The 19,100-nt window shown below is 49.6% G+C and overlaps 1 protein-coding gene across 1 annotated transcript in view; it reads right to left on the bottom strand.

Annotated features, from left to right (window-relative positions):
• The window catches only part of CDCP1 (CUB domain containing protein 1), a 41,588-nt gene extending 23,181 nt beyond the window's left edge, over nt 1-18,407 (bottom strand). The window contains exons 1-2 of the mRNA XM_084752344.1: nt 18,190-18,407; nt 1,246-1,455 (exon numbers count right to left, since the gene is read on the bottom strand). Of these exons, the coding sequence (XP_084608470.1) occupies nt 1,246-1,455; nt 18,190-18,271 (292 nt within the window). The 5' untranslated portion in view covers nt 18,272-18,407. The remainder of the gene's footprint in view (nt 1-1,245; nt 1,456-18,189) is intronic.
• Between the last annotated feature and the right edge of the window lie 693 nt (nt 18,408-19,100).

The raw sequence follows: 19,100 nt of genomic DNA, 5'->3' as shown, positions 1-19,100 counted from the left end.
CTTTACTTGTGGCATAGCTCCTTAGTGACCCTTTTCAAAATTAAAGTCACTTTATTGGCTTATTTAGTTATAAAGCAACTCGTGTTTTAAAAATGACGACCACAAAAAGGGCAGTAGGGATGAACAGAAAGGAGGGACCAGGGAATCACACTGAACTCCATGACCTTCTAATTCTCTGTCTTCTGCTCCTCTGTGCCTTGAGTGTTATGACCTCCCTAAGACCCACAGGTGAAAAACCAGTTCCCAGCATGGCGCCATTAAGAGGCGGTACGTCTCTTAGTGTTGCCAATAGGAGGTAATTAAGTCACAAGGCCTCTACAGGAAGGTTCAGGTTGAAGGGACGTCACCCCCTGTACCTTTATCTTGGGTTTCTCAGCCTCTAATACCGTGAGAAAGATACATGCCTGGTCTTTGTAAATTACCTAGCTTCAGGTATTGTGTTATAGCAGGGAAAAACAAAAGGTCCTATGGTGAGACCCTTGTTATTTAGATCTTCTGAGTTCATGAACCAGAGCCTACCTCGTCTATGGGTCTCTCCTGCGCTCTGTGTGGCCTGTGTGGCTACGGGGTTAAGAACAAAAGTCTAAAGTTGGGTGGCAGCACTTGGGAGGCAAAGGCAGGTGTATCTCTGTGAGTTCCAGGCCAGCCTAATCTATATAGTGAGCTCCAGGACAGCTTAGGGTATGTAGAAAGAAAGACCCTGTCTCAAAAGCCCAGAAAGAAAGAAAAGAAAAAGAAAGCGAGCGAGCACTCCAGCCAGAGTCGCTGACCTATTCTACTCCTCACAAGCTAAGTAAGCTCAGACCAGCTCCTGTCTGGGTGGCCTGGATTTTCTTTTTTCTTTTTTTTCTTTTTTCTTTTTTCCTTCTTTCTTTTTCTTTTTTTAAAAAATAATTTAATTTATTTTATTTTATGTGCATTAGTGTGAATGTGTCAGATCCCTTGGACCTGGAGTTACAGACAGTTGTGAGCTGCCATGTGGTTGCTGGGAATTGAACCCAGGTCCTTTAGAAGAGCAGGCAGTGCTCTTAACCACTGAGCCATCTCTCCAGCCCCCCTGGATTTTCTTGAAGAGTAATCTGGTGCCCATGGGAAGCCATGGCTTCTACCACCACCATGGAAGAGCCATCCTGGAGAGATGCGTGAGACGCCAGAGTGGGCCTCTCTCCAGCACCCGAGGCTGGCACAGCCTGGGAGAGCAGCGTGTGCAGGGATTTACACAACAGCGTGTGAGGACCAACTCACCGATAGTCTTCTCGACCTTCATCACAAAGTGCTTCTCTGGATTGTGGCAGCTAAAGGTAAAGGTCTTTCTTTCTCCGGGTTTCACAGACAACTCGGTCATATGCTGCCTCAGCATGGTGATGTAGCAGGGTTTCCCCGGCAGGGCTGGGCTCGCCAGCTTGATGTGCACTGTAATGCCGCTTCCATGGGGCAGAGCAATCTCCAGTGCCTCTGAAGGAAGGGGCAGGAAGGACATGAGAAAGAGGCAATCAGATGAGATCAGCAAGCCTGCATGGTCCCACTGGCCTGGGAGGGGACTGCACGAAGGTGGGGACACAGCCTCTTGTTTGGGCTGTTAACTTCAATAAACAACAAAAGCAACTCTTAGCACACTGCTGATCTCCTGGGCAGTGTCTCTTCAGATCCCTATACATGGCAGCACCAATGACAAGCAGAGACGTCGTCTTGTCTCTTTTTCTTTGTGACTGGGGTGGGGTCAGACATGACATACACGACACCACACAGATACCATCTGCCTACAGAAACACTTACTTCCAAAGAGCTGCCACCTCTTGTCGTAAATACTTTACAAGCCAAGAGCATACATTTGTAGCGCAGGAGGACCAGCCTAGCAGTGCAGGAGGCCGAGGCAGGATGGTCCATAGCACCTTCTCTGCCGGGATGGGCTAAATATCTCCAACTATAACCTCAGAAAAACTCTTCCTTCCTCAAGATACTTCATGCCAGGTATTTGGTCACAGGAATGAGAAAAGCAAGTGATAAGAGTTCCATTCATATACAGCAGCTTTCTCTGGTCACGCCAAGCTCCTGCAGTGCTCCCCCCACCCAGTGTCCTGGGCTCTCTCTGTCCCTCAGTCTCTAGCCTAAGGGCACCCTGCCATCTGCCTCAGTTCCCTCCTCTCACCATCAGCCGGCAAGCTCCCACAGGACAGCAGGCCTTGCCATCTTCCTCAGCAGTAGCCCCAGGACACAGAAAACGTCAAGCCCTCAAACAATTCTACCTAAAGGTATAGTCCCCACGGCTTTTTCCTGCATTTAATTGCTCACAAATATATGACAAGTCCCTTACTTCAATTCAGGCTAATACATCTTTCCTTGGGTATCCAGGGAGACACACACACACACACACACACACACACACACACACACACACACACAGAGAGAGAGAGAGAGAGAGAGAGACAGAGACAGAGAGAGAAAGAGAGACAGAGAGAAAAAGAGAGACAGAGACACAGACAGAGAGACAGAGACACAGAAACACAGAGACAGATAGAGTCAGAGAGAGACAGAGAGACAGAGACAGAAATGTGTTTTCTCAAATGCTTTGTTCTGAAATAGTGTGATATTTGAACCTTCCAAAACAGACTCAAAGTCTGAGGAATTTTTTAAGACATTAGATTGAGGTCCACGTTCAGAATCGTGGTGGTCAGCTTTATATCTGAGCTGTGTATACAACCCTTGTGCTGTTTCTATAACTGTAAAACTGTCTTCACACGGTGTCCAAAGCTTGCAGTACACCCTCTCTAGGCTTGCCCCACCCTTCATTAATACTTCTGGCTTTTTAGCCAAACCATAATTGAAAATTATTATTATTGTTAATTAGTATTGTTCTAGTTATTAGACACAAGGCAGCTAGATCAGCAGTTGTGGATGGAGCTGGAGTCCAGGAGAGGGAGGGACCAGGAGGCTCTGATGCAGAAGCTGCCGTCACTGTGGTGGTGATGCTCTGTGTTGTACACATGCCAATACCTTGTCACTCTGTACCCTAGATGTGATGTCATCTAAGGTACAGTTTCATGTTTTGTGGGGGGCTATCTTCTTTCAAGGTGCATGTAAACATTTCAAATCCCTTTTTAAAAAATATGTATTTATTTATTATGTATACAATGTTGTATCTGCATGTACAACTACACACCAGAAGAGGTCACCAGAATTCATTATAGATGGTCGTGAGCCACCATGTGCGTGCTGGGACTTGAACTCAGGACCTCTGGAAGAGCAGACAGTGCTCTTAACCTCTGAGCCATCTCTCCAGCCCTCCATTTCAAATTCCTTTAACCTGGATTCAGAGAAGACCAAAGCTCACCAGAGTCTCCCCCTCAGGCAGCTCCTGTTTGCAAGCGGACTGGGGCCCAAAGTAATTTTGGCAATTTGTCTTTTAGAAATCTTGGTGTTTTAGAATCTTTGAAATCAAATATTTATTCAACAAACATTTTCTGGATTAGTAACATATTCTAAGGACCACACTTGGTGCAAACAATTTACTGACAAGCCAGGCATGGTGCCACATGTCTGTAATCCCAGTACTTGGGAGGTAGTGAGTTCAAGGCCAGCCTGGTCTACATAGCAAATCCAGGCCAACCAAGGCTATACAGTCAGACCTTGCCTTAAACAATTTTTTAAGCTAATTAATTAACAGGAATATCCAGAGTCCCTGTCCTAACGGGGCTAATAGTCTAGTCTGTCAATTTTAAAAACAAGGACACTCTGAGCCCTGGGGGGCCTGACATAAGATCTGTTCATCTGTACTGGAAGCACTTTAAAAATTATTTTATTTTTTGAGTGTGGGTATGTTGCCTGCGTATAACGTGTGTGCCCGCAGAAGCCAGAAGATGACATCACATCCACTCTGGACAGGGAGTTAGAGACAGAGGAGAGGGGCCACGTGGGTGCTGGGAATTGAGCCTGTGTCCTCTAAAGAACAGCCAGTGCTCTTGGCTACTGAACCAGTGCCCCCTCCCTTGGAAGTTGTTTGTGTTTTGTGATTGATTTTTCTTTTTTTTTTAACTTTGGGATTCACTTTTAGTTATTTATCTTTCCACGGGAAGAGCTGACTGTTCCCATCTAGTGAGCACAGCGCCTTTTCCTTCACCGCTGCTGTGGACACACTCTGTCGTGGGCCTAAACAACCAAGGTTGTCACATGAATTTAGTATGATCTGATTCCAACAGACCCACGACCCCACTAAGTTCCACTCTCGGGTGCATTCTACTGCCCAGCTACGGCGTCGTTTTTTCACATCTGAAATGTCCCCAAAGGCCCATGTGGCCTGGCCCCTGAGGAGCACAGCTTTGGAGAGTTTTGGAAACTTGAAGGGTAGGACCTCGCTGGTGGAAGTGGGACTATCTTGTCCCAGGGTCCTCTCTGGCCCCACGTGCTTCTTGCTGGGACGTTCTTTCTGCCTGAATATACGCGGCCAAGCAACCATGGCCTGAGCCCTCTCGGAATGAGTCAGAATAAACCCGTCTTCCCTCAAGTTCTTTCTTCAGGCGTGTTAGGCACAGCAGTGACAAAGGCAACCAACATCTTTCACTGACATGGACCATTAAGCCACAGTGCGGTCCTACTCAGCTTCCAAAGGAAATACCGAGTTAGAACCTCGTGCCCAGCCCCGTGTGCAGGGGAGGGAGGGAGTTTGATGCAGAGTCACAGTCGAGGACTCCTCACTGCCAGGGCTACCCCCCCCCCCTTCTGAGTGAGCCCTAACACAACAGGAAGGGCAGAGAGGGAGTGAGGAGGTCATGGGGTTCCACCTGGGGCCCGCTGGTCCCACTTCCAATCCTCGGGAAGCCATTACCGCACCACAATGAAGGGCCATGGGAACAGTACTGCATGCATAAAACAAATCAGAAACTCATTCTGATCACAGATGCTTGGATTTTTTAGAACATTTTGTTTATATGGTTTTTCCTCATACCCACTCAACCATTTATCACACCTTGTAATTGGAAAACCCAGCACTTGGAAGAAAAGCCTCACTCAGCCTTTCCCGCCCACTCCTCCGTGGGGACTGGCATGCCAGAGTCCCTGATGAAGCTACCACGGTTTGGAGGAGAGGCTTTTCTTCTCCGTCATTTCTTTCATCTCCGGAGGGATTTTTATACTTCATTTGTGGAGAGTTCAAAAGGTTTGGGAGCTCAGCCCAGAGAAACGCAGAAAACGCTCCTAATACTGGTGTGATTTTTGCGGTCTTCCGGGCTGAAAGAAGCCCAAGCCTCGCTTCAGCGAGTGAGTGCCCAGGTGTGGGGCCCCGAGGAAAGCTTCTGAGGCGCCAGTTCAGCTCCTGAGTCACAGCTCTCCTTAGCTCCTTGCTGTCCTAGTTCTCCTTATTAGGGCACCTTCACTCAGCCCGCCTTGCCCGCCTTGCCCGCCTTGCCCGCCTTGCCCGCCTTGCCCGCCTTGCCCGTGCCTCCCAGGTGGGGATTCCCAGCGGTTCCACTGGCGGCTCATTATTCACAACTGCCTCTTGCTGTTCCTTCTCCCCACCAGCCCTTTCCTTCCGGTTCTCCACAGCAGGAGTTTAAATGCTAAGGAGCCATTTCCTCCCATGTGTCAGACAGTTTCTAACACCAACACACTCAGAACTGGTGTGGCTTTCTCTGGGGCTCGGCTCACATTCACCTTCTCCATCCAACCATGATGCACTAGGCAGGGACAAGGCTAAGCCTGGGCGCCCTCGGGCGGGGCGCCCCGCAGGAATACCCAGAATGCCAAGGGCAAGTGACGACACGGAGTGCTAAAAGTGAATCTGCATGGCTGACCAGCCACGGCTTGTGTGGGGGTCAGAGTCCAAAGTCAGCACACAAGAGGCTAACGCCTGAGTTCTGCCCTCTCTTAAAGAACCAACCTCTTTACTCGATGCGGTCGCCAGCTAGCGTTTCCTGCTTCCATGCCTCGGGTCAGAGTTTCTTGGTTGAATGCGGGGTAAATGAGCGGTTTGCTTCTAGGTGTGAGTTTGCAGTAACCCTCTTTGTTAACGGACGGCTGCGCAGAGGATGAGGAGCTCACACTAAGGGCACGAGTGACACTGTATGAATGACTTATCCCATCTTCACCCCTGACACCAAAGAACGATCCAATGTCATCTCGGCCATCAGACGCCTTCAGAGTCAGTAACCCGAAGCCACCAAGCAAGTTCAAACTACTCTGAAGATACTAGGGGTGGGGGTGGGGTTAGCCATGAGGTGTCTGGAGGTGCTTGGGCGTCCCTTGTTGGGGCCGACATGTGCTGGGGTGAATGAAATAGGTTTAGAATTCGTTACTCTACTGTCCTACCTGCTGTGTTTGCTTGAGCAAACTGCTTAGGGACAAAACTTGAACTGTTTTGAGGCTTAAGTGAGTTAAGTGTCCATAAAGCACTTACCCAGGAGGGTTTGGGAAGTCAGCACATTTACCATGCTCACTGTAGATAGTGCTAACAATGGGGCCTTTCACTCTCAGTGTTAGTGATGGGTACTGATGTCCAGTACAGACCAGACTCACCAGCTTGCCTGGGCCCAAGGCGTAGAACCCTGGCAAGTGGGGCAGGGACTGGTTGAGGCCCGGATGGCAGCTTCAGGACAAACTTCCAGCACTCTCACTCGGAGGCTGTGCACGAGCTGTGAAGGCTTTCCCGCCCGGTTGACTCATGTGACTCCTGGAGACTCAGAGACATGACCTTACTTCCCTACTTGTGCTGCATGCACTCTGGAGTCAGTTGGTCAGACATGCCTATCTGCCCTACTCAGGGACCATAAATGAAATGTCCTCCGCGTGCTGCCAAGCCACCCAGCGAAGGGACACTGTTGCCACTCTTAGGAAGTAAACAGAGTTACTGGCTGCTGCCAAGAGGCTGAGGTTACCACCAACACGAGCCACTCCACCAGGACCTGCTCTGGAAGGGAGAGGCTCTCCTACCAGGCTCCAGCCTACAGACGAGGACTGAGGTTCAGACACGTTAAAGAAGTCACCCAGGCATCTATGACTAAGGGAGGCAAGGCCAGGCCAGCACCGGAGGTATGACGCTGGAGCCCAGGGCATGCTAGACGAGTACGCACAGATCTAACTCTACCCTCGGAATTTCACACAGCCAGGGCCTTTCTGAGGAGAAACGTCTGTTCTCGCTCATGGTAAACCAAGGCGGCATGAAACATTCCTGAGATAGAATTCCCCAGGCAACAGCTCCAGGCACTCATCTCATATGCATTCTCTCTCTCTCTCTCTCTCTCTCTCTCTCTCTCTCTCTCTCTCTCTCTCTCTCTCTCTCTCTCACACACACACACACACACACACACACATACTCCTTTTTGGTTTTTTGTTTTGTTTTTTCAAGACAGGGTTTCTCTGTGTATCCTTGGCTGTCCTGGACTCACTTTGTAGACCAGGCTGGCCTCGAACTCACAGCGATCCACCTGCCTCTGCCTCCCAAGTGCTGGGATTAAAGGCGTGTGCCACAGTGCCTGGCCATTTTCCTTGTTTTTAAGATGGGGTTATAAACAGGCCTCTGGTGTGGTCTGTCAAGAAATGCCTCTTCCCAGATTAGAGACTCCCATCTCTCCTGGCTATCTGGACCATAAACCCCTTGTTCATTGGGTGGGTGGGTGGGGGGGTGTCAAACAGGACCTGACAAGCCACACCGACCACCCTGCCCTGATCTGCCCTGCATTAGTCCCTGGGGTGGTTTGGGAAAAGCAGGGCAAACCTCTCTTTCTCCTCAGAACTGCAGAGGGAATTCAAACCACACCAGGTGGAGAAGAGAGATCAAAAGGGAAAACTGAAGTTTAAAACCAACAACAGAGTGTGATGGTAGGACCAGGAACATGGGGGCTGCGGGTTAACAACCCGCCAGCCTCTGGCCACTGTACATAATTTGGGACGGCAGGCTACACTGCTTCCGCACCACTTCACGTCGTCTCGACATCCCATGGGATGTTAGAAAGATTCACCCTGTCACACCTCAAAGTGTGGGTCAGGAAAGTCACCGGAAAGCACAGCAGGTGTGTGACACGGGGATAGTAGAGGCTCCCGGGTTTCCTGTGCCCGGCTCTTCCTCTTCTCTCCCTCCTGTCTTTCTTTGTTTTCTTGAAACATGTCATGTGATCACCTCAAGCTGACTCTGAACTTGGTCTATTTATATGTGGCTGGACTTTGGGCCACCAGACCTGGCAGAGGATAGCCTTTTAAACATCAAAACACTGGCTGGGCACAGTGGTATACTCCTGTAATCCCAGCACTCAGAGGCAGGCAGATCTCTGTGAGTTCAAGGCCAGCCTGGTCTATAAAGTGAGTCCAGAACAGCCAAGGCTACACAGAGAAACCCTGTCTCAGAAAAACAGACAAAAACATCAAAATGCTTTAGCACTGGTGATTAATAACAGAGCTATCACCAGGCATGGTGGCACATCCCTGTAATCCAAGCCCTCCTGGAGGTAGAGGCAGGAGGATCTTTGAGTTCAAGGTTAGTATGGTCTACAAAGGGAGTCCAGGATAGCCAAGGCTACACAGAGAGACCCTATCTCAAAAAAACTAAAAACAAAACAAAAACAAAAAAACAGAGCTCTCCTATGGCTAGGCTTGGGTTTTATTAATAGTTTCTTATAGGCCTCAGGCATCAGAATATCTTGTCTTCTTCTTTTTTTTTTTCTTTTAAAGAAAATTTATTTTGAATTTTACAAAATTATGTGTATATATATGTGTGTGTGTGGGTGTGTGTGTGCTGTGTGTGAGTGTACGTGCTTGAGGCATTCAGAAGAAGGTGTTGTGTTCCCTGGAGATAGTTCGGAACACCACACTACTGGGCTCCACAACCAAGTTTAAAAAGGGAAAAAAAAAAATTTTTTTTGAGACAAGGTCTCTTTATGTAGCCCTAGAGGACCTGGAACTCAATGGGCAAACCAAGCTGACTTTGAACTCACAGAGATCTACCTGCCTCCGCCTCCTCTACGCCTGCCCACTACAGATTCTTAGATTCTTGCAGAAAGCAATCTCAGAGTTTTTCAAAGTTTTAATGTAACAAGTTACTGACTGCTAGCTTTGGTTTTTAAGATTTTAAGAATATATTAGTTGGGGGCTGGAGAGATGGCTCAGTGGTTAAGAGCACTGCCTGCTCTTCCAAAGGACCTGGGTTCAGTTCCCAGCACCCACAGGGCAGCTCACAACTGTCTGTAACTCCAAGATCTGACACCCTCACACCAACGCACATAAATTAAAATTAAATAAAATGTTTAATATATATATATTAGTTGGGTGTGGCGGCTCACACTTGTAACTCCTGCGTGTGGAAGCTGGAGGCAGGAGTTCAAGGCCGGCTGTGGCTGTAGTAAGCTTGACAGCAGCCTTGGCTACTTGGTTACATGAGGTTCCATCTCAAATTGTTGTTGTTGTTGTTGTTGTTGTTACTGTATTAAAGGCAAAACTGGTAACAGAAGACCAAATCAGTGATTGCCACACAGGAACTGATTGTAAAGGGTCAGGAAGAACTCCCTGGGGCGCTTTCCAATGTAACACACACTCAGGAGTACCTGGACAATCAAGCCATTGAGATTGGTGAATTTTATGGCCTTAAGCCTTAGTAGAGTTTGAAAAAAAGGGGGGGGGGTCTTTTACATTTAGTTAAATAAAACATAACGTATAAAGTTAAGTGGAAGGCTTGACCAGCCAAACATCTTTTAGTCTTCTGTTTCTTTTCCCAGAGGCGGTCACTGCACACAGGTGTGGTCTTCCTGAACTAATCCATGGCTATGTGTGTGCACACCTGTACCACCTTCATTTACTTTTTTGTTGCCAGAGGTCGCATGTCATCACCGTGGCTCTGGACCTGTGTTTCCGGCCTGGGCATCACTCCACAGTAGTTTACACAATGTCATCCCATCCTTTCAAAGGCAGCCTGGGACCTGCCATGTATATTGCAGAACAGAATCTAGCTAGTTAGTTGCCTTCTAATAACGGACCCGTTCATTGGCTGTTTCCAGGCACTAGGCAAGGATTAGGTATTTACTTAGAGCTGGAAGATTCCACCGGGACACACTTCTCCCAGCTTCCCTGGCCCAGTGACGGAAGGAGAAGCTGGGACAGAGCACAAGCCTGAGTCTAGAAGATGTTAATTCAGGACTCAGCTATGAAGGGGATGGGGTGTAGCTCAGCTGGTAGAGTGCTGACCTAACATGCACAAAGCCGTGCGCTCAGCCTTCACACCGCACAAGCCAGGAATGGTGGCACATGTCTGTAATCTTAGCGTTTGGGAGGTGGAGGCAGGAGGATCAGAAGTTCAAGGTCATTTTCAGCTTTGTAGACAACTTGAGACCAATCTCAGATACACAAGACCCTACCCTGTCTAAACAACAGCAACCACCACCCCTCAGTTGCATCCTACAAGCATGCACCTCAATTAGAACCTGCGTCTTGATGCATGCTAGGCAAGAGGCTCTGCCGCTGAGCTACATTGCTACCTCACCCCCACCCCCCATGGCTGGCTTCTGCAAGATGACCCAAGCACTGTTTATTGCATAAATCACATCTCCTTGCCCTAACAAGATAAGAGCTTGCTCTTGAAATTTAACCCAAAGGCTAAAGTGTCTGATAAGACTGTAAGCATTCCAGGTCCATTCTGGACAAACGCTCCATCTCTCAGCAGGCAGGGATTAAAGAAAAGGCCAAGGCTCCAGGAGACAACCAGCTCTGGCTTCCGTGCTTGGTCACAAGGAAAGCTGCAGTCCTGGGAGACATGTGCTGACTGAGCCGTACAGAACCCGCCTGGTCAGTTCCTTGGCTAACAGGAAATTCGTGTGTGAGTAAACAGTGTTTAAGAATGTGTTCTGTTTGTCATGGGAAACAACTTAGAGCTTCTAATTTAGCAAGTTGACTTCTAGGAATTTCCCCTGGGAGTCCTCACACATGCCCTAAGTGAGCCCCAGTGGGCCAAAGCACATGCTGTGGCACTGGATCTCGCAAAGGGAATGGTTACCGTGACCTCGGCTGCCACAGTTCTGAGCGATGGAGGGATCTGCTCCAGGTCAGCGGGTTGAGTGACTTACACACACCCTCCCAGCAGGACGTTGGCCAGCTTCCAGGTATGCTATGTCTGTGCGGTAGCTCAGGTCAGCCTTAGGTTAGGTCACCTGCCCAGATGACCTAGTTAATAATAAGCACTGGCATTGTGATCCAAACCCAGTTTTGCTCAGGTACTGTGTGGATGACCTGTCCTGGAATGAAGGCCCGGAATCCTCCTAGGCTCCAAAAACTCTAAGTCACCGCCTTCACCAGCTCCCACCCCCAGAGTGTAAAGCAGTAAACATTGCTGTGGGAAAACTCTTCCGTGTGCCTGAAGCGTGCAGAGGGAGCTCCAGAAACTCAGCTTTCACGAACCATTCCCCGGGCTGGAGTGGGAGTTTCCAGTGACGCACCTGCCCGAGTCCCTCACGCCCCTGTGAGTAGCCCCGATGCACTCACGGGTCACCAGGCTATACTTGACTGGAACCAAATCTTTGGTCTATCACGGTTGTACTATCTGGGGTGAGGAGCCATCTTCTCACAACTCCAAAACTCCAACACCAGCTGCTGAGCAAGATGGTTTCCAGAAAGAGAGACGAGCCTTTCAAAGGTACGGTGGACTATGGCAGCGAGCAAGACCCAGAAGCAAACGCCACAGTGACTGAGGAAGGCTGGCCACCCGCATCCGCTGTCATCCTGAGCCGGGCTTGTCTGCTGGATTGTGGAGAGTAGACGACCTTACCGCCTCAGACAAAACCCTCCCCACAAGGCAGTCTCTGTGGCTTGGCGTCTCCAGCAGGGCAGACCTCCAGCATGGAGTCTCCAGCAGGCCAGACCTCCAGCATGCACAGGAGCTGTGAGCATCCTAAAGAGCTGCTCCCGACTCCGGCTGTTAGGCCAATTTGCCCAGGAGTTGGGGCTTGCCTGCTCCATGTGCCCAAAGTCCCTTTGACTCAGGGCTCTATCTCCTGGCCCATGCGTACCGTGGCGACTTGGGGCCGGGTGTGGATATGCTGTTCGGGAGATACATGTTCTCAGAGGTTTTGTGGCTGTAGTAGGCTGGCATTTGCACCTCCAGATGAGTATACGGTCCAGGGCTCTGTTTAGATGAATGCAGCTCATAGCTGCCGACCTAACCTACCCTGTTCAGAGCCCCAGAGTACGTGGTGCCGAGAACCAGAGGCACTGTCACCGACCCCGAGGTTTATGATACGGCAGCTAGCTAGGCAGTGGAGAATGTTCTCTGTGTTCCTGACGCTTGCAGTAGATGAACACAGGAGCCAAATGCGGAAGGTGGGAGAGCAGAAAGTGGGAGGGGGCTGGGTCCCCCTTATCCCTGCCTAGATGGCAGCCTCTGCTTTGTATTTTCTGTGAGCAGGAACTAAACACCTGTGTCCTGGGAGACAGCTCGGAAGGTAAAGCGCTTGCCTTGCATGCCTGAAGACCCGAGTCTGATTCCCCAGACCCCACAAAAAGCTAGGATGACGGCACATGGTTGTAATGCCAGCATCGGGAAGGCAGAGATGGGTGTAGATCCCCAGGGTTTGCTGGCTGCCTTCCTGCTACAGTGAGGTTGAGCCCTTCTGTCCCTATTTTTGCACTGTGGTCACATATCATTTAGCAGAATACATTCTGGAAAATACAACACTGGCCCTTTTCACAGTGGCGCAAATGTCACTGGATGTATCGAAACAAACCTAGAAGGTTCCACCAGAGCCATTGCTGGACCTGGCTGGCTCTTGATGAAGTCAAGGGACATGACAACAGGAGTACCTGTGGTGTAACATGGAATAGGGCTGTACAGGAAACACATGTGTGCTAAACACACAAGTTCTTGCCTTGCTGTTTACCCCATGCTTTCATCTCCTAGGCCGTCGACACTGTGCAGATGTAGTCAATGGCACGTAAGTTAACTTTACCAAGTTAGCACAGACACGAGTGACAGGCACCTTGTGCTCTGTGTGGGGACAGTGACATCACTGTTCAACAGAATGTTTTGCTTAGATTTGCTTGAGACAGGGTCTTGCACTCACTCTCCTGCCTCTGCCTCCTACGTGACAGTAGCAACTTCATCTCCACTGGGGTCTCAGGGGCTGGCCACTGTACACGCGGCCTGTTGTTGAACCGACCCTACTTCCAAACAGTTTTAAAATTCTTGAATATGAACAACAAGAGAAGAACCCCACTCCCAAGCCAGGTATAGTGGGGCACATCTCTAATCCTATTTCTCAGGAGGCAGAGTAGGGAAGATCACTGCAAGCTTGAGGCCAGCCTGGGCTACATAGGAGTTCCAGGCCAGCCGGGAACACGTAGTGAGAACCTGTCTCAAAAAGCACCATCGATAACACAACACATGCAAGGACACCCGTTGGCAGGCGGCCAGAAGGCTGTGCACTGGGAGAGACGGGGAGTTAGCTGCAAGTTCTCCCATGGTGACTTGTTTGGAGCTAAGCCCTTCAGCCTGGTGTTTCTCAAGTACGGATAGCAACATGGATCCCCATGGCTCTTAAAGCAGTGGGACAAATTGTGCGATGTCTCAAAAAAGCAACCTAGAGATAGATGTTCCTGCTTTTCTGACATGCTTAAGACACTCGGTGGGATTTAGAAAAGGAGTTCTTTTGGGAAAGGCAAAATGAGAAGACTCACACACGGTGCACACCTGTAACCCTACCCTTGGGAGATAATGCCACACACCTTTCATCCCAGCACTCAGGAGGCAGAGGCAGGTGAATCCCTGTGGAGTTTGAGGACACCCTGGCCTATATAGTAAGTTCTAGAACAGCAAGGGGTACATATAGAGAGAGCCTGTCTCCAAAAAGCCAGAAAGATAAAATTAAATTAAAATAAAAATAATAAAAGAATGTGAGGGAGAGAGAGAACGCAAGCAAGCACATTCCTAGGATAAATACAGACAGAGCACTAAGTCCTGTGTGGGTTTTTGTTTGTTTCTTGTTGTTGTTTTAAGTCAAGGGAAGTTTCTGGGATGCAGACAGTGCGGCAAAGATGGCCAAAAGTCCTGGGCACCATCTCGGTACCCCTGAGCCCTGCTGGGGTGTCTCAGGGAGGTTACTTCACCTCTCTGTGCCTGCTTCTCTGGGAACAGAGGCATCAGGACACAATGGCCTCCTCTCTCTCTGCTTTCTCAGGAGAAAAAGAGACTCGTTTCTAACTGTTCAAACATTGTGACTTCTATCTCCCCATCAAAGTCACTCTGACCGGTTTGTTTTGGAAACATATGTTTATAGCTCTAAACAACACTTTTTAAAAAGATGTGCTTGGGAGCCTCTGCTTGTGTTCCACATACCATGGAACCGAGGAGGCCAGGAGCCGTAGAGACAAAACACTGCCGTAGAGAGTGTCCACAGAGGGAGGTGACCAAGAGACCATGTGTGATAAGCTGCACATATGGCCGTCGGTGTCCAGTCATTGCTGTATAGCCTTCACACTTCACAGTGTTGGTTGGTAATTGCCTGTGAGTATCGTCCAGTGTTTCACTACATAATCAGAGTTCTGCACGGCCGAGCGACAGGCTTACAACTGCCCCTGCCACGGAACAATGAGACTTGGGGTGTCAGCGTTTTCAGGAAGGGGTTACTGATGTTAACTAGCTATACCAAAGGGCTTTCACAGAAACAACACTTCATAGGCTTCAGCTGCTAGGAGGGGCAGCAGTAGCCAGTGATTGTAAGGGATCTATCTGCCTAAAGATGGCGGGGCCTCAGAGCAGTGATGATAATTAAAGCTTATTAAGACGAAAACAAAAACAAAACTATTGATGCAAACACAAAGGAAGGGTTGCCAAGGGATGAGGCGGGACTGGGTTCTACTCAGAAGGTTGTCTAGAGTGCTGTTCAGACTCTCAGAAGAAGGTGACAGGCTAATTACAAGGTTGTGGTGAACGGCTTGAGACAATTTGATTATGGGATAATTTTTACATTTGGAGTTACAATTAAAGGGTGTTAACTTTCTTAATTAACAAAGCTGAGGGCCTAAGCCACAAGTCTCCCCATCAGGGGTCTGGCTGCTCTCTACTGCCTCACACAGTGACCTCCCCCTTCCTTCCCACCCTCATTGGCAAACCTGTTGAGGTTTGTGCCGTAAGTGAGTGTGTGTGGATGTGCATGTGCCTGCATGTGTGTCTGTAGAGTATGTATATGTGTGTATGTGTGTGCATGTTCGTGCACGCGTGTGTGTGTGTGTGTGTGTGTGTGTGTGTGTGTGTGTATGTGCTCTAGTGCGTCTGTGTGTAGGTCAGAGGACAACTGGGGAACAGCTTCTTTACTATTATGTGGGTTCTGGGGATTGAACTCAGGTAGTCAGGCTTGGTGACAAATGCTTTATAATCCCACCGAGCCATTTCCTTGCCCTGTGCTATGTAATTCTTCAGACCTGTCCATTGAGCAGAATGAGTGAAAACTGTGCTGCATTCGTTTGTTCATGTAGCCCAGTGTAACCCTGAATTAGTTACGTAGGATAACCTTGAACTTCTGACCCTCTCTCGTCCATCTCCCAAGCACTGGGATTACACTTGTGCAGCACCCTGCCTCATGCATGCAGTGCTGGGGACTAAAACCCAAGGCTTTGTGTGTTCCGGGCAAGAGCTCTGCCAATTGAGCTACATTCCTCACTCTATAAATAAATAAATAAAGTAAATAAATAAATAAAAATGTTTAGGTATCATAGTTATTCTGGAAAAAAATTGTGATATGTATAACAAAGTGAAACAAAACACTGTGAGCAAAGGTGAACTCTGAGGAGAGCGTGTGGGTGACGTGAAGGCCTGACTGCCTATGACTCACCCCAGGGCAATTTGTGGGGTGTCGGGGAGGGCTGTAGGATTCCACCTCCTGCTAGTAACACACTCCAGGCAACAGCCAGGGTTGCCATTTGAATTTGTGTCAAGCGCAGCTTTGGAAGAACAACAGCAGCAAGACAGTGGCGGCAGGGACACCGACTCTGGTACCCATAACAACTCAGAAGCCTCCGCCAGTTGGACGGAGCCTGACATCAGGAAAACCAGGGCGCGTCTGCGGCGACCTGTTATGTGACCTCAAGGGGTCCTAGATGAAGAAAGTGAGTTTTGGCGAGATCCCTGGTCTTTACACAACTCAGCTAGGGCAGATCTTCCTGGACGACAGGTCTTGAGTGGCATTCCCAGGAACTAAACGGCGACCACCCCCTCCTCGTGTCTGGGTGAGTGAGACATGCAACGTGTGGAATGAAGCTCTCTGAAAACCCACATCTGAGCTGAAGACGCTGCAGACTGACAGGCTGTTCTGAACTTCCTGAGTACGGAGAGTTGGAATGTTGCAGATTGAGAGTTAAAATTATTTTGGAAACTTTTTAGTTCCCTTAATAGCCATGTATCTTCACCTCTGTATCTGACCTCACATCTTTCTTCCTGTCACGTTAAAAGCTATTTGATTATATTGACTTAGAAGATCATTAGCTTCTACAAACCCAAAGCCAAGAATAAATCAGATAGCACGAAGACTTTGCCAGTTGGCTGTAACCTACCTACTTGACCTCCCCACCAATGTACTTAGTCAATGCCTTGATATATAACTTTCTTTTGCTCTGTGACTATGAAAGTTCATGTAACCACTTCAAGACTCCATGCTCCTAGGCTATGATCACCCTATGGGTCTCAGAATAAACCCTCTCTACTTCTCCTGTGGTGTAGACAGACAGCAGCCAGTTCAGAGAAGACCGCAGACCTTACACCATATTCTCACGGGAGAAGTTTTCCACTATTTTTTTTAAAAGTCAGAAACATCTCGAGACAATCCCTAGAGCGTCTCAGCCTCCACCGTGCTGGCACACCCCACCTCACTCCCCCATGCACACATAGCTTCACGCCCTAATTTTTTCATTTTAAAATGTTTTTTTAAGACAAAATTTCATACATCTCAGGTTCAGTAAAGAACTCACCATGAAGCTAAGAATGAGCTTGAATTCCTGGTTCTCCTGCCTCCACTTCCAGAATCCAAGATCACAAGTACGAGCCACCATGCCCAGTTTATAAAGCGCTGGGAACTGTACGCACTAGACAGGCACTCTACAAACTCTGCCCCTTAAACTGGTTGAAACTCACTCCTAAGAAAGTGGTGGCCCACATCTGTAATGAACCCCAGCAGCCTGGAAGAGGGGGCATGAAACTCTGAGGGTTCAGGGCCAGCTTGGGCTATGCTGAGAGACCCTGCCGCAGAAAAACGGCAACCAAAGTCTAGCAACAGCAAAATACAAACCAGTGTGTGTGTGTGTGTGTGATTTTAAGCTACGTCTTAAATTTTTCTGTCTATTATACAGTAATACGTCGCCTATTGTTGGAAAAAGGAACCAGGAAGTTTTCTTGCAGTTTACACCCAAGTTCAACCACACCATTTCAGTTCTATTCTTTAATTTATGTTAGTTTCTACCTGTGAAACAAAATCACCCCTCAAGTATTATGAAATATACCACAGACCCAGTCACAATTTGGACAGCACCATTTTTAAAACATAAAAACTTGTGCAAGTCTGAGAAAGAGCTTTACATCAAGTACTTATTTGAAGAGAGCTAGATTTATTCTCCATTTTCTACTCCCAGGGCCTGTGGTTCCGGTTCTCCCCTGGAGTAGATCTCTGGGTAAGGGCAGCCTCTGCTCCCAACCCAGACTACCCGGAAACCACAGGCGTAGAACTACTACCCTCCAGCCTTCCACCAGGGAAGGGGCAGGCCACCCGTGGGGTCTCCGATGCTGGGTGCCAGCGCTGGCCACTCGACAGGTAACTGTCCTCCTGAAGCTATCCTTTGGGTTAATTCTCGGAAGGCCTCAGGATAATGGGGCGCGCAGACAAAGAACTACCCCAGTGGGACGTCAAACCAGCACGTCTTCTTGCACTTACTGCACTGGCCCAGGTGGGGAGGAAAGCTCTCCCACGCCCTCACCGGGTGTCCCTAAAAGTCTCAGCAAAGCCCCCCGCTGCACAATGAGCTACCTTGAATACATCCTCTTAAGGCTCGCTCCGCGCGCTTATTTGCTCTGGGTCTAGCGGCGCTCACCCAGGTCCAGGACTGGCCCACATGTCGCGGCCTGCGCTCAGAGCGAGTCGTCCCGAGGACCTCACGCCACCAAAGCTCTCCGACCGTGCTACCGGGCCGGGATCGCGCAGCCCCAGAACACGCGCCACCTCCAGGGCCACAGCTCGCTCTTACCTGTCCCGCGCAGTAGGAGCACTGTGCTCAGCAGCAGGGCCCCCAGCAGTGTGGCTGAGAACCCGCAGGCCGAGCGGGCCATAGCGGGGCGCGGGGTTGGGGTGCGCCTCGGTCTCCGTAGGGCACGACAGCGGCCTGTGTCAGGGAACGGCCTCAGCGGCGCCGGGACACCGAAACGCAGCTGCGCCCCGCCCTGCTCAGCCGCTCACCTGCGCGCAGGACCCCGCCCCACCCTCTCCGTGAGGGTGACCCACGCTTCCTCCCTGGCCTCCTCCTCTTCCTGCTACAACTCAGGTACAACCCTCCCTTGCCCGGTGGCCTTGAGGCAAACTTGTCCCCGCCTTCCCTGGGCCTCAGTTCCTTTCTCTAAGTCCAAAGGACCTTGGTGACAGCAAGCTCCTCCTCCCTTCGCTGTCCAGGTGTGCCTGTTGGGGAGGAGAATCTTCCTGTGGGTCACTGATCTCTTTTAACCTTTCCACTTTCTCTGCTTCTGCCCCGAGGCCCACCCCAGGCTCTCCCCTGCAGTGTCCAGTGCTCACATCAGCCTTCCCGGTGTCAGACCAGATAGACTTTCCAATCTGGGCAAATGAGCGCAAAGTTGCCAGAGCAGTTAGCACAGATACGATGGCACAAAGTGGCCTCTGCGAAGCTGCTGTGGTGTTCTTTATTGAAGCGGAGTGTCACAAGGCCCCTCAGCTGGGCTGTGAGTGGGGCAGGGTGCACAGTGTTGTTGAGCTGGGCAGTGAGGTGTGAAGGATTCAAATTAGAAGCTTGTCTGTCCTTCCAGTGTTGCTGGCATCAGTTCCCTTCTCAGATGTAGGCGGGCTACCTACCTCTGGTTTCAGAGGTCCTGTGGGGTCCTTCCATCCCCTAATGAAGCAATGGTTTTCAGCCGTCCTAACACTGCGGCT

The sequence above is a fragment of the Acomys minous genome, assembly GCF_964271855.1.
Source record: "Acomys minous genome assembly, chromosome: 13".
Lineage (NCBI taxonomy): Eukaryota > Metazoa > Chordata > Mammalia > Rodentia > Muridae > Acomys > Acomys minous.
The sequence above is the reverse complement of the archived record's forward strand: the minus strand, read 5'-3'. Positions and strand labels throughout refer to the sequence as shown.